This window comes from Pleurodeles waltl, chromosome 6 (genome assembly GCF_031143425.1).
Source record: "Pleurodeles waltl isolate 20211129_DDA chromosome 6, aPleWal1.hap1.20221129, whole genome shotgun sequence".
In the NCBI taxonomy this organism is placed as follows: Eukaryota; Metazoa; Chordata; class Amphibia; order Caudata; family Salamandridae; genus Pleurodeles; species Pleurodeles waltl.
In genome coordinates this window covers 694,110,050-694,124,635 of record NC_090445.1, presented here as the reverse complement: position 1 = coordinate 694,124,635, position 14,586 = coordinate 694,110,050, and the positions used below count along the sequence as shown (strand labels likewise).

General features: G+C 41.8%; 2 protein-coding genes across 7 annotated transcripts in view; one reads left to right on the top strand and one right to left on the bottom strand.

Moving 5' to 3' along the window:
- The window catches only part of IKZF5 (IKAROS family zinc finger 5), a 55,714-nt gene extending 53,504 nt beyond the window's left edge, over nt 1–2,210 (bottom strand). For 2 of the 4 annotated variants that reach the window (XM_069239145.1, XM_069239148.1), the window contains exon 1: nt 2,027–2,194. The gene's annotated coding sequence lies outside the window, so the exon portion shown is untranslated. Of the gene's footprint in view, nt 1–2,026 lie in introns of all 4 variants that reach the window. The other 2 variants (XM_069239147.1, XM_069239146.1) reach the window with 2 other exon arrangements.
- A 449-nt stretch (nt 2,211–2,659) lies between these two features.
- ACADSB (acyl-CoA dehydrogenase short/branched chain) overlaps nt 2,660–14,586 on the top strand; it is a 179,725-nt gene continuing 167,798 nt past the window's right edge. For 2 of the 3 annotated variants that reach the window (XM_069239142.1, XM_069239141.1), the window contains exon 1: nt 2,660–2,782. In XM_069239142.1, the coding sequence (XP_069095243.1) occupies nt 2,753–2,782 (30 nt within the window). In that variant the 5' untranslated portion in view covers nt 2,660–2,752. The remainder of the gene's footprint in view (nt 2,783–14,586) is intronic. The other variant, XM_069239143.1, reaches the window with a different exon arrangement.

Below are 14,586 nucleotides of genomic sequence, written 5' to 3'. Positions count from 1 at the left end.
GGGGAGGGCAGGTAAAATGCAGGTTGGCAGACAGGAGGGCCAGAGGGTGCACGATGTGTGGTGTAAAGTGAGGAGGGGATAGGGTAGACGGGTAAGCAATACGACGGGTGGGGCAGGGAGGTCTGGGCACACACAGGGGTGGAAGAATAAAGTTGGGAAAAGCATAGACAGTTGGCTTTGGCGGACGGACTACAGACACATGCATTCATAGAGAGTGCATTTGTTAAAGTAAAAATAAAGTACCCTGGGGAAGAATGTGTTCATTGGAAGGACACTGGCCACTGGGAGAAGGACTTGGTCCTAGTGCGACAGCAAGGACCAAGACTCCAAGCCCAGGAGGAGGAACCTGAGGCCTAGAGAAGCGCTGATCAATCTGGAGCAAGGAAAGGAGAGCCACGTGGGAACTAGCCAATGGCGAATAAAGAGCTGCTAACCAACAAGATGCATGGAAATGAGACACAGTGGGAGCCAGCCAATAGTATGTATAGTGAAGTGGGAGCCAGCTAATGGTAAGTAATGGGCAGGCTCTCAGCCCCTCTTAAGATTTTTTTTTTTTTTTAGTACAACAGATTTCACCACAGCGCAAGCACTGTACAGTCAAAACCTAAAAAAGTGCTAGCCAATCAGCAGTCACAAGTTTCCCCTTCAAGCAGCGCAGATGACAGTGTGATCCTGATTTAACCAGAGCCTGCCAGCAATGCTAGAAAACAGTCCACAGTGCGGCACGACAGTACACAGATGCCATGCCCCGCCCCTTAATCACTGGCATGCGCCATTCTCTGCTGACAGCCTCAGGCTGCCCTGACAGTAACTTCTGGTTGACACAGGTAAGTCCAGCAGCAGAGTACTAAACTGAGTACAATTGGGGCAGTATCAGAGCGTGGGGGTGGGCAGGGCAAAAACGTGGTTAAAAAGGACAAAATAATTTTGCCTCTATTTGTGTTGGTATTTTGCCTTCAGGTGTCTACACATAAAATAAAGCACACACCTTATGCTGAAAGTAAATGGAAGTTTAAATAATCGGTGGGAAATGCTCTCTTTTATATTATGAAACCTCAATTGGTTAATGAAATCTTTCTTTAGACGTCTGCCTTTCTGATTGAAACCAAAGGCAAAAAGAACTGAATCCTGGTTGGCGAAATAGTTACTTGTCTATTTCTAGTGCTATGAGGTCCTATCCCGCTACTGAGGAAGCATTTTGACTCTGCAAATCATTAATTGTATTACACGCAGTAAAAGGTAAATGCCATTAACTGTCACACATTTAGCTGTAGAATGTCACTTCTAAGTACACTAAAACCATGGAATGTCACACATTGGCAATTTGAAAACTTGGCAGCTATGATGGAAGGATGCTGCTTATACTGAAGCACAGCGAGGTATATGTGTAAGTCACAGGAAATAGTGAACAATGACAACAGGGTGTACTTTAGAGTCAGCATGTGCTTCTACGTGCTTTAACCAAAAGTATGATTTTTTTGTGTGGCAAGGCTGAAGTATGACTGGAGAAAGGAGGTGATGGGCTTGAGGGAACGCGGTTGTGTGCTTTAGCTGAAATATACTGTTGGGGGTGTAACTGTACGTTTGTGTAACTAAAACTGGCGCAGATGTGTGAAGGTTTATACGGCTCCAGGCCAGCAAGGTATGTGATAGGAGTCAATACATTTTTGTCACTCAGAGTTGAGCTATGTGCAGTAGAGTATATGTGAATGTTCTACGGCTGTGCAGTTATAGTGACTGACAGGGCAGGGTGTGAAGCTTACATAGATGGGTGCACCGAGTATTAGTAATAGTGGCGGTTTGCAAAGTGGATAAAAGGTATTGACTATGGTTACAATGAGTGCCGTGAGGGTCACAAGATTGTTTGATCACGTCGGTTGACGAGGTGAGTGAGGGCAAAAGAGATGTTTGCACTGTTAAGATCACTGGCCAGCGAAAGTACGTGAGAGATGGGTAAGGGTGTTGGGACTGCAAAGCTGTGTTTACATGGAGAGATAATGGACTGTTTTTCAACTCATCTACTAACCTTGTGATCTCTCTCTTCCTAATCCCTCATGGCCCCTCACCTCAGTCACGTATACGGCTCCGCCCCCAAACCATTATGCACCCTCTGTTCCTCCCGGACTGGCCGCTCTCGGGGCTTCAGACTCCGGGAGCACCGGGCCCGAAGGAGGGGCAACGCGCTTGCGCCGGCCCAAAGAAACTACACTGACGCGAAGCTTAGTTCCATACTGGGCATGCGCTATTCGTTAGAACTACTACAGAGGCGAGACTAGGCTGCTGACATCCATACGTGCTTTACGAGATGTTGCCATCTTGAAGTCAGGCTTGACTTTGTGAGCGAGAGAGCCCACCTTACAAAGTAAAACATGCTTTAGTGTGTGCGTGGATTAATTATATAATTTTATTTTTTTCAATCGGTATATCTCATAGGGCTTACATAAAGAAGGTCTTTCTCATTTCTAGAGAGCCCCCTACTTCTTCCATCCTCGTTCCAATCAGTTCAGACTAGAAGCCGTCTTTTTAATATGCCTGGTGGTCCTACCCGTCTCAAAGATTCCTTCTCTTTTCATTTGGTACCGCTTCCACGCACATCGGTTTGTAGTCCGTTTTCTTTTTCCCAATGAACTCCTCCCCTGTGGTGTGTCATGTTAATGAGCAACTTATCTGAGTGGTTGTTCGTAACCATTCGCCCCCGGCTGTCAGAGCGAGGTTTGGTACGCTTGTTTCACGGGTGTCCTTAATAGAAGCTATGGCGGTACTTGTTCGTAGGGGAGCTCAGGTGAGGCGCTATAGTTTAAGTGTGCATTAACCAGCTGCTGGACCCGGCCGACGTGAGCTGTGCTCTCTGATCATTCGCAGGAACTGTTTAAGGATTTAATCTTAAATTTGCCGGATTTTAAAAGGCATATACCACCTCACGATATGTCTTTGGTAAACAATTATAACGTGTATGTCAGCGCTCTAAAACGTTTTAAGTTTTCTAAAGCGTTCTGCAGTTCAAGTTCTGGAGAAACTAAAATCCTTGTTTTTCTCGCCAGATGTTAGCATGTATTGTGTTTTAGCAAGAGATAAAGGGACCCTTTGTCTGTTGTCAGATTGCATCGTGCTTTACCACTTGACCTACTGTTTTTAGGAGAAATGTGGATCAACTCATTTATTTTAGGTCTCTCGCCCGCATACAGCTTATTGTGTATATTAGAAACACTTGGAGTGACTGGGCTTTGGGTCAGTCATTTGCGTATCATTGGTTGACTATCTTGTCAATTGTATTTGCTTGCTTCTTATTTGAAGGAATTTCTTCTTCTTGTCCTGTTTGGGTTTCCTCTGGAGCATAAATTCTTTACTTGTAAATGTTTACGACTCTTATGAGGGAATCACTTTTTAAAATGTTCTTTAAACACTCACCGGGCATGCATGTGTTTTAATTCTTCTCTCATGTGGTACTTCCCCCTCATATCTCGCCCCAATCTCTCGATGTGTCTCCTCAGACCTCCCAGCACGTCCATAAAAGCAGATGTATTTTTGCCAGGGTTTGATTAAAGAGCAGACTTTATGTTGCATTGAAGCGCAGACTTTGGCACACAAAGGCAGCATTTATAGAACTGGTGACGGAGCTGGCTGCTTCAGAGAACCAAAAAGCCAGATTATTTGTTCTAGTTCATAGTACTGTGGAAAGTAAATTAAGCTTTGGTAAGCATTTGTCTCTATATCCTCAGCCTTCCTTATTCTTTGTAAAATCTGTTTAGAGTTTTCTGCATTAAAATGATTGAAAAATTAAATCATGCCATTTTTAAAGATTTAAAATATTGACTGTTGTGTGTAGTTTCGAGACATCTTTAGGTACGTTTGCTTTTCCTCCAGTATTTAATTATTTTGTCTGAATGCTTTAGAAACTAAAATCAAATACGTTTTATTCAACAGAAGTTTTCATAAAAGCATCTGTACATAAAACAAAAGCAATACATTAACCACAAACCAAACATTAAGGAAAAAACATTAAGACTCAGGTAGAATAGGTATTGTTAGGACCAAATAAAACTGTAAGGTACAGGGTTTTTGTAGTTAAGACCTCTTCTAAAAATATTAAAAAATATATATTCTGTTCAGAATAAAAGCATACAAACAAATAGTTAAAATCACCCAACAGGTCACATACGCTATAGATAGAGAATTTACTCCTCAGTCACTAGTAACATGTATTCATTTCCTGTGTCTAAGAATGGCCCATACAAAATTAGACATGATGTTACAAATGTATATGGTTGGAAAAGACTAAGAACACATAAGCTGGTCGACATTGTATCAAGTCCATGGATCTCAATAATGGCAGCAGAAATATATTTATTGGCAAATTATACAATGAGCAAAATAGAATCGTAAGGGAAGTACTTTGCTCAGTAGTCATGTCACATGGGCATTTTTGCCGTGGGCCTCAACCAGTCATTTATGGTTCGAAAACTCACCAAGTTATGGAAAAAATCTAGCCTAAACCTGGTTAAAACAAATCTATGCTGTTCATTGCTCACCTCCTTTAAGAATAGTTGCATGCCAGGTGAGGTTACAATCAACTGGTGTTTAAGAACATTTGGCTTAAGCAGTTCAGCAGATAGTCTTAGTTCTTCTAAATGTGTCGAGCAGGGTTTTTTCTTGTGACGGCTGGTAGTGTTTCTGGCTTATAGTAGTAATCTGGGTGCCCTAGGTCACTCAAAGTTTTTTTATGTATCCCAACCATTGAACTCTTCCTACGTGAGAGGACCTAAGAAAGTCCCCTATAATCTCTTGATTCAGCTTGGTGTACTCAGAAGTCCATATCTTGTGCCATAGCAAAATCTGTTGAGTTTTAACTAGGTTTGAAATGAACGGGACCCCTAATTCCAAGTGGCATACATGGGATGGACTACTCTTTGGGAGCGAAAGAAGGTACTTCAGAAAGGCGTTTTCTGTCGGCTGCAGGGAGTCCTTGTTTGCATGCCCCCAGAGGCCTGCCCCATACATGGCTGTTGACATACATTTGGCCTTATACTCTGTTAGTATCTCCCTAGGGAGTCTCTTACCAACCTTACAAGCAAAGTTGCAACAGGCTGCAGCAGTTTTCTGGAAGTGTAGCCCTCTGGATCTAATTGCCATACGGCAAGTCCTTTTTATGTCAAACATGATCCCCAGACAGGAGAAGGATGTAACATAATCAATTTTAGTATCTTTTGTCATGAGGCAGGGGGTTTTCAGTAACACTTTTCCACACCTCATAGCAAATGTCTCGCTTTTTATTAACTAGTAGCCCCAGTTTCTCCGTATAGGACACCAAGCATGTTAGTAGCTGTTGCAGTACAAGGGTTGGTTTTCGCCATAAGAACAGCTTGATCAGCATATAAAATGGCGGGAATGGGCCAGGACCCTATTTGAGGTAGATTTTTACAATTAGCAGATAATACATTACCCAGACTATTAATGTATAAGGAAAGGGTGCCCAGGCACAACCCTGCCTTTCACCCCTCTCTACACTAAAAGGCAAGGTACATTCGCCCTTTAGTCCATATCACATCTTTTAATGAAGGTGGGTTTTGAAAATGCCACTTTTAGAAAGTGGGCATTTTCTTGATAAACATTCTGTGCCTCTGCTTGGCTGTGGAATACACGTCTGGGTCAAGATGACAGTTGGGCTGATTTTGAATTCACTGTAGACGCTCACGCAAAGGGAGCTGAGGTGTACTCTGCATATCCTGATGGGTTTTCCTGGGCTAGAGTGGTGGGAGGAGCTGACACTTGAACCTGAACAGTGCTGTGCCCGTCCTTACACAAAGCAGTCTCCAACTCCCCAGAGTGTGTCTGGGACAGGAAAGGAAAGGCAGGATCTTCTGCACTACAAAGACTTTGCTTTGAAGTTTGCCTACTTCAAAGGCAGACATGAGTATAAGTATTGGACCCAAAACCTAGACTTTCATAACACTTTTGGATCAAGAGGAGTCTCTACCAAGAAGAAGAGCTGTGAGGAGGAGTACTGCCCCTTTGCTGTGTGTGCTTTGCTCTGTTAGCTTGCAGTTGCTGCTTCTGCTTCTACTTTGGAGAGGACAAAGACTGAACTTTGCTGTGTGTCCTGCTATTGAAGTTTCTCCAAGAGCTTGGACTGAGCTTGCTTCCTGTTAAGAAGTCTCAAGGACATCAAAGACTTCACCTGCCAGCCCCATGGGTTCTCTTGCTGATGGACCCTGACTTGCCAAAAGGTGCCCACTCCAGTTCCTGGGCCCTTTGAGTGAAATCTGGCATAAAACAAGAAGAGACAGGCACATCAAATCCAGACAACTCCAGAACCGGCGCCACTGCCCGGCTCCTCGCCGCTGCCTGCACCCTAGGCCGTGGTCCCCTCCGAAGTGCGACGACCGTGAACGACAGCGCAGTCCTGATGGTGCTGCAGCACCTCTGAATTCCTACAACATCTTGAGTCCTGAGTGCTATGTCATCAACCTCTGTGACACCACACTCTGCTGCGGCGCCTGTGGCCCTGTAGTGTGACAGCGATACCACGAAGCCTACCATCACATCTTGATCCGCTGGACTCACTGGATTGTAAGGAACAGACGCCTCGCATCCCCTGTGTAGCAGCAACGAGCCTACGCCTCAACTCCTGCGCAGCAGTATGGAACCGAAGCTGCGCCGGCTCCAGTGATGCCAAACCTCCCTGACTCCTTGCCACGTCTTTAACTCTGGCTTGTTTCTAAGGTACTGTACCTGAGGTCTGTGCGACTCCATGACCGGTGCCGTACTCCGTCGTACGTGGCATCAGATTGTTGGGAACGAGACTGTCACAACACGATGATAGCACCAGTTGCAGCTATTGTGTTTCTGAGCGCTTTATTGGGATTTCATCTTTAAAAGTTCATCTCTTTGCTCGTGTATGTTGGATTTCTTTCATTTTGGTCTTGTTTTACTTCGATAAATATTGGCTACTTTTCTAAACTGGTGTGGTGTCCATTTGTAATGTTTTCACTGTGTTACTGTGTGTTAATACAAATACTTAACATATTGCCTCTGAGATAAACCTGACCGCTCATCCCAAGGTACCAAGAGGGTGTGCCGGGGTTATCTTAGGAGTGTGACTCCCTTACCCTGACTAGGTGAGGGTTCCTACTTTGACAGGGTGTAAACTGACTGTAAACTAGAGACTCCATTTCTAATAGAAGTGTTTTCAAGATGACATTCTCGTCTATTCAAATTCAGAGAAGGAACACATTGACCATGTCTAAAAGAAAATGGCTTGGCCCTTGAAAGTCAAAAATGTAAATTATTTCACAATGGAGTGGAATATTTGGGACATAGATTGTCTAGAAATTATGTGGTGTCAAAGGCTTCTCTTGTTAAAGCTATTTAGAAAGCCCCATACCCTGACATTAAGAAGCAAATTCTTTCTTTCACAGGTCTATGTGAATATTATAGTCCATTAGTTAATTACTTTGCAGAAAAAACAGAAGCTATGCAATTGTTATTGCATGGTCATGATAACTGTACAACAGAAAGCCTTTGAGCAGATTACGAGGGCCATTTTTTTGCACTAGCTATTAAAACTGTTTTTTGTTTCTTTTGTGTAAGCAAACTGTGTAATAAGTGTTGAAGCCAGTTTGTATAGTGTGGGAACTGTTCCCTGTTAGAGAGTTGGGAGACAATAGTACAATGTGGCATTTGCATCAAGAACTTTGAATGCTACAAAAAGGAGATATTCTATAATTGAGAGAAAATTATTGATGTGTATGGGCGGTGGAATATTTCTACAGCTAGGTTTGGGAAATCAGTTTCTTTTACGAACTGACCACAAACACTTTATTTGCACTTTGTCTTCTGGTTAGAGTCCGAACACTACTGCCCGAATTACAAGGTTTACATCTAAATTTCCAAATTGTTTTAATTTGAAAAAATGTGTGACTGCTGACAGTCTCTGAAGGATACCTTTATATGCATAAGCCTTCAATTTGGAAGGCTAGTGTAGACATAATAAGGGAATAGATGTGGTGGTGACATTAAGAGAAATTATTTCTACAATTTTGATGTCTGTTTCTGAAGGGACTGGAAATATGCAGAATGGAATGATCTCTTTAATGGCAAGGTTAAGGAATGGGTAGTGGAATGTTGGCCCAAGCAGAAATGTATTTCTACAGAGGCATTATTATTCTGTAATGTAGCAGATGAACTGGAAGTAGAAGGTATTTTGTTGTTTGAGGGAGGTAAGTGAGTGCATCAGTAAAGCATCATGGAAAGAGTCTAGACAGTGGCTCATGAAAGTCACCCTATCTTTCTATGGAGAGAAGACTTGGACATTTTTTGGTGTTCCGGTCTGGATAAAATAGCTGAAGATGGATGAGAGACTGGCAGGAATGTGGTAATACTGATAGGATGCTTAAAGTCAACTCTGCCTGTCACTTCAGTTTGTTGTTCCCTGGGTTCATGTATTACAATGCATTGGGCACACCTATTTTGGCTTAGCTTAGGCCTGTGGCCTGTGCCCTTTTACCTACACATGTGCTCCTATTTCATTTATTCAGTTTTATTATTTTTAGTTAACCAGCTTTCAGCAGGGATGTTTTTATTTTCTTATCCGCTTTAACTTTGTTACTCTGCAAAGGCATTGTTATTATTAGTCTGTGCATGACATTTCACCATGTGCCCCTGTCCAAGGTTGACAAGAACAGTACATTAGCTAGCGAGCAATTGTCACCACAAGACTATGTCAACAGTCCGACACTTAGGCACGTGCCCACGTCGGGCCTTTTTCACAGAACGAAAATATGTTTCTTATAAAAACACTGTATAGGACAATGGACAACAAAGTAGTAATTCCAGCCAGGATTCCGTCCACGCGGCATGCCATTTCAGAGCTAACCTCCACCCTGTCTCTACAACCGACCCAGGAGACGGTGGGCAGACTCCTACCTATCAGGTAATGGGGGTTGGACGTCCTCTGACGGACCGAGGACCGACATATTGGGGGATCACCACTAAGCTCTCGCTTAGGAGGTAGGGGTTAAGTAGACTTCATCTATGTATGTTATTCCAATATGTTGGGACTGTTTCTTCTTGCCACCATTCTAATCCTGTTATGTCTCATTGACCTAATAATTGCAGCTCATATATTTTATCGTAGATTACAGTCTTTTCAATAAATGTATTGAACACCATTGTGTATCTCCTTCCTTTGGCCTATCTGTGTGTATGGTTAACAAGAGAAAGGGGTGAGACTTGTCAACCACAACTTCCCCTGAGAAGCCACAGAGTGTCATGTTTCAGGCTGCCACAAATCACCTTTTCTTACAGGTTAGTGTGAGGTGCTGCTAGCTGTCTGAAAGGGTTGGGCCGGCAGCTGCCAAAATGGTGTGGGATTGACTCGGTCACGAATATAAACAGTGCTGCTGCTCCTAATCCAGATATAATAATGGGAATCCTACGACCGTTAACCTTGACAACCCTGGGCGAAGATTGTTTTTGATATGCAAAAAAATGTGGTTCTACAGAGTTACACCTCATAGGCTCATTTCAGTGAGTGTTCTGGCTTCTAAGAGGCATGGATCCAGTCACCAACTTGAATTTATGGCATTTCAAGAAGGAACTGGCTCTAAGAGTACAAAGGTTTGTGATCAAGATGAGATGGTTAAGAAAATTGCCTTTAGAAAGGGGTAAGGCAAATACATGATTGAAGAAAATATGATGATTCCTATTTTTAAAGAGGGTGTCTTAATAAGAATTTTAAACTCTGGAAGGGTCAACAAAGGTGATTACATTTGGTAAACTTATTAAGATTATGATTTACACTCAAACTGGGCATGTTTGGAATGTCAGACTGAATGTGAAGGGGAAGATATCTCTGGTAAAGTTCCAAGAGAGTACTATTAGTTGAGAATCTATGCCAACTGTGCCCTTATGTAAGGGGAAATGGGGTTCATAAGCTTGGATCAAATGTGTTGTGATCAAGAGGAGGGTAAGTCTGGTTCAGTTTGAACACTCATCCTTCAGACGTTGACACTATGGATAGCAAAGTTAAGTAAAATGGTGAATGAAAACTCCTTCAGTAAAACTCAGTTGGTATTAACCACTTTACCTATAACCATTTTCAAAACACCTCTATTTGTGGGTCTGGTTATTTTCTTTGTTTTCTTCTCTTTTTGTATGCATAACTTAATTGATTGTTCCTATGTAATCTATTGTCTTTGTTGCAATTATTTATTCATTCAAGAGAGGAGATATGTTGTATTGTTTCCCGTGTAGTACTTCTCTGTCTCAGCATTGTATTAAGCTGGCACAAGAATTGTTTATTAGAATTCTAATTTTGGCATTTATGCTTTGAGTTGTGCACCATGCTGCTTAAAGATAATCTTACTGTTCCACTTCTTCATTGTTTTTTAATCATCTTTGTCAAGAAATATTTCTTAATTACATTTGTGACAGTGTACATCTGCTGCCAATTAATTTTAAATGAGATGAAGTGAAGTTGTAAGAATTAACCCAATCTCTGCTTGCCCTTGCTTTTTACAAGAATCATTAGACTTCCCAGAGAAGGTGGTGATTTTTACACAACCCAGTGACCTTTGCTACCACGTGATATTTCAGCCAACTTATTGTGCATTTCTGTCTACAAGGACATATCTCAAATGATGGATAATCCAACAGCCATACATATGGTTCCAGAACTGGTACCACAGACTGTTACACCAGACGGAGCGAGGCTCTGAAGTCAAGTAACTGTCCATGAAAATTGGAGGCATATGGTATTGTTCATTTGTTTATGTGATGGTCTGTTGGATTCCAGAAGTCACCAAGGATAATGAATGGGATCACTGGTCCATGGGAGCAGCAGCCATAAGGAACAATGAAGTATAACTGTGTGAGAGTTTCAAGCCTTAGTAGTTTCATGGAATGTAGCCTATTAACTATATTATGCTCTAGTGTAATTTCTTGGGTGATATTAGAACTTTGATGACAGTTATCGACCTGCAGGTCTGTGTATCTATGAGGATGACTCCAGACACGACTGGTGGGTCATTTGGATATGGTGGCAGGTAAGTGATTCTACCTGTTATTGGAGGAGCTGGCCCTGTTATTGTCAGCCATCTGAGCCTGTCTTGAGGTCAAAAAGGTCTTGTGTGAGATACTGTTTTCCGCATTATTTATTGCTCTACCCCTACTCTTTTTGTACTATTAAATGTTTATCTTGATATGGTTATCAGTCATGGTTGCTGTAATCCAGGATTTCCTTTCTGCACCTCTTTGATGGGCCTTGTTTCACAGGGTATCTAAAACCTTTCTTAAGAATTACACTACATTTTGTTGTGTCGCTCGACATTTTTCTCGAATGAGTAAATATTTATGGTTTCATTAAACCTCTGAATGTATGAGCAAACTGGTGAAGTGATCCTACATTTTTGTGAAAATTAAATTAAAAAAAGTTGAAGGACAGCGAAAAATATTGCTAGGCGTATATGTAGATTTGCAGTCTCTTTGTTTTAGGGCAATCGCAGCAAAAGAAAAGAAGTGCCTCTCTCAGAAATCTACAGGAGACTTTAAAAAAAGAATTTTTTTTTTTTCATTTGTCGTCCTTATGGAACGTTTCACATTTTGAAATTTTGTAAGCCAATGAAATGTTTGTGGCTAAGGCAAAACCACATAATCAAAGTGATTGGTTGGGGTTACTCATCTAGTCAAGTGATGGAACCAGGATCAGAATCTTCATCTGACCAAAGTCACTTCTTCGGCAAGTGGACATTCCAAAACTTTTAAGAGTTTGGTAATTCTAGGGTGCAGCCAATTACATGCACATGCCTTTTAAGAAAGTTCTGTCATCCACTGCCTAAAAGAGCACCACTGGAACAGCTCTAATTGCTCACTTAGGTTTTTTTTTTTTTATATAACTTGGGTTTCATAGTCAAGATCATGCAGCATCTGTTTATATTTTCTTTTGACATGTAGTCTTTATCGTGAACTTGGGTTTGAAGTTGGGATAATGCTTTTTTTTGTTTTTTAGGTCTTGCCTGAAGCAGAGCAGGCACTGCATGTTGTGAAAAATATTGTTAGCTTAAAGCAGGCTTAAAGCTCACCAATTGCTTACCATTAATTGGCTTCATTATACCTCGTATTTGCTTGCTTTTTATTCATCAGCTTCCATAGGCTTTCCTTCCTCTTCCTGTGTTTGTCCCATACTTAAGGCATTGACACATTACATGTCATTCCACTGCTCTTTTTTTTGAGGTTTTACTTCTTTTTTTGTTTGGACACTCCACATGAGCAAGTTTGTGTTTCAGGTGTTTTCCAGCTGTCTCCTTCATATTCTTCCTCCCCATTACATGTTCCTTTTTCTCACCCTCCCTCAGTGTCCATCCCTGCTTCCTGCCTGCCCATCTTCCCTTGCTGTTCTTCCCTCCCTTGTCCATTTGCTTCCCCAGCTCTACCTGACAGTCAATTTGCTCAATCCAACCTTCTTCATTGTTAATATTAATTCAATATTATATATCTGATGGGAAAATCCTAAACAGGGACAATCTCTTGTGCCAGTTTAAGGCTCTGCCAGAACAGAGGCAAATTACATTAGAAAAATAGGCTTTATCACCTCTAGGACAATAACCTGCCATGGCCAGCAGGCCTGATTGATACACACAAACAATTTAGTTAATTGGGGCATCAGTATAGCAAAAAAAACTACCGTCTGACCTTTCCCAACCCCATTACTGCCACAGGAGCCACCAGTGACTGCAAAGTTTGGCTGCAAATCATCCCTCCTAGTACAATTCACTTTAGGGGCTCCACCAGTCATTCAGTAACTGCTCTGGAATAAGTGTTATCTAGAACAAAGGTAGGAAGAGATACTGTATTATGTTTGAGAGAACCAAGGCCAGGTATTGTTGCATGAAAGCCTCTCCACCCCACCCCCCTTCACCACGTTCAGTCTTCCCTCTCCAACCACACACTCTCTAGTCATAAAATCATCTCCGGAAACCATCCATTTTGGTTCATGGAATGTCAATGGGAGTCCCCTTGCAAGGGCTCTGATTGACCTTGGTTTGATCTGCTCCTCCTGTGGGCACTAGACCCAGCCACACAAGTGGTGCAGCTTTTTATCAGCAGTAACACTGGGTGGTAGGAATTTTGTGGATTCCTGTACATTCTGGAAGTTTCCGTCACAGAAATGTAAAGAATGTGTGATTTCAAGCAAAGTTTGAGGTTTGCCTAGCAATGTGGGTATGAAAATCTCATGGGATCCATGCATGGCGCATCCACTCTGGATTTACCCAATTGTTTAGTTTCCAAAAATGTACAGGTTTTCTAGATTTCATATGGTGCCAACTGAGATAGGGCCCAACATCCACAGCTACTCACTTTGCAAAAATATGGTCAGTTTTGAGTGGAAAAATGTGATGTATCCATGTTGTGCTTTGGGCCGTTTGCTGTTGCGGGCATGAGGCCTACCCACACAAATGAGGTACCGCTTTTATCAGAAGACTTAGGGGATTGTTGTATGGAAGGATGTCTGTAGCTCCTCCCAATTTCCAGAATGTTCCATCACGGAAATGTGAGGAAAATGTGCTTTTTTTTTTTTTAATCAAAGTTTGAGGTTTGCAAGAAATTCTGGATTAAAAAAAAAAAAACTTGGTGAGAGACCCTCAAGTCACCCCACATTGGTTCCCCCCAGGTGTCTAGATTTAAAAAATGTGCAAGTTTACTAGGTTTTCCTATGTGCTAGCTGAGCTAGGGCCCAAAATCCACAGTTTACTCAGTGTGCAAGACAATGGTCAGTTTTGTGTGGAAAAATGTGATGTATCCATGTTGAGTTTTGAGCCGTTTCCTGTCTCGGGCACTAGACCTACCCACACAAGTGAGGTATTGTTTTTATTGGAAGATGTGGGAGCATAGAATAGTAGAACATTTGCTATTACCAATTGGATTTCACTGCACTGTAAGCCAGTGTGTAAGAAAGAAGACATTTTGGGGAAAAAAAACAAAAACCTCTAAATCATATGCTAGTATGGGTTCCTACCTACAGATTCAGAGATGCATACATACCAATTGCTCCTAAACCCATTATCTTGTGCCCATTTTTGAAAAATATAGGTTTCCTTCATACCTTTTTTCACGCTATACATTTTGCCAAGTGAATTGGTCTAAACTCTGTACACCATGAAAAGCCATTGTACAGTTCAGCCCGTTTATTGGCTTTGGGTACCTTGGGGACTTGGAGAACCTACAAACCATATACAACCTCACAACCAGAAGGACCTAGCGGACATAATGGTATATTGCTTTTGTAAATTGGCCATTGTGACAAAAAGTTACAGATGAAAACATCACAAATGACCATTGTTTCCTATTAATTTGAAATATTTCCTTATTTCAATGGTTAAGTTATTTTAGGCAAACTTCCAGGGATCTAAGCATATGACCCCTTGCTGAATTTAGACTTTTTTGTCTACTTTTCAGAAATCTGTAGGTTTTCTGGATCTCTAATGGGTTTTACACTGGCTTCCACTACAAACTGGAAGTATGTTATATTTTGCCTATTTTCACGGTCCCCTTTAGGGGAATCCATAAACTGTGGGTATCCTCAGAATCCCC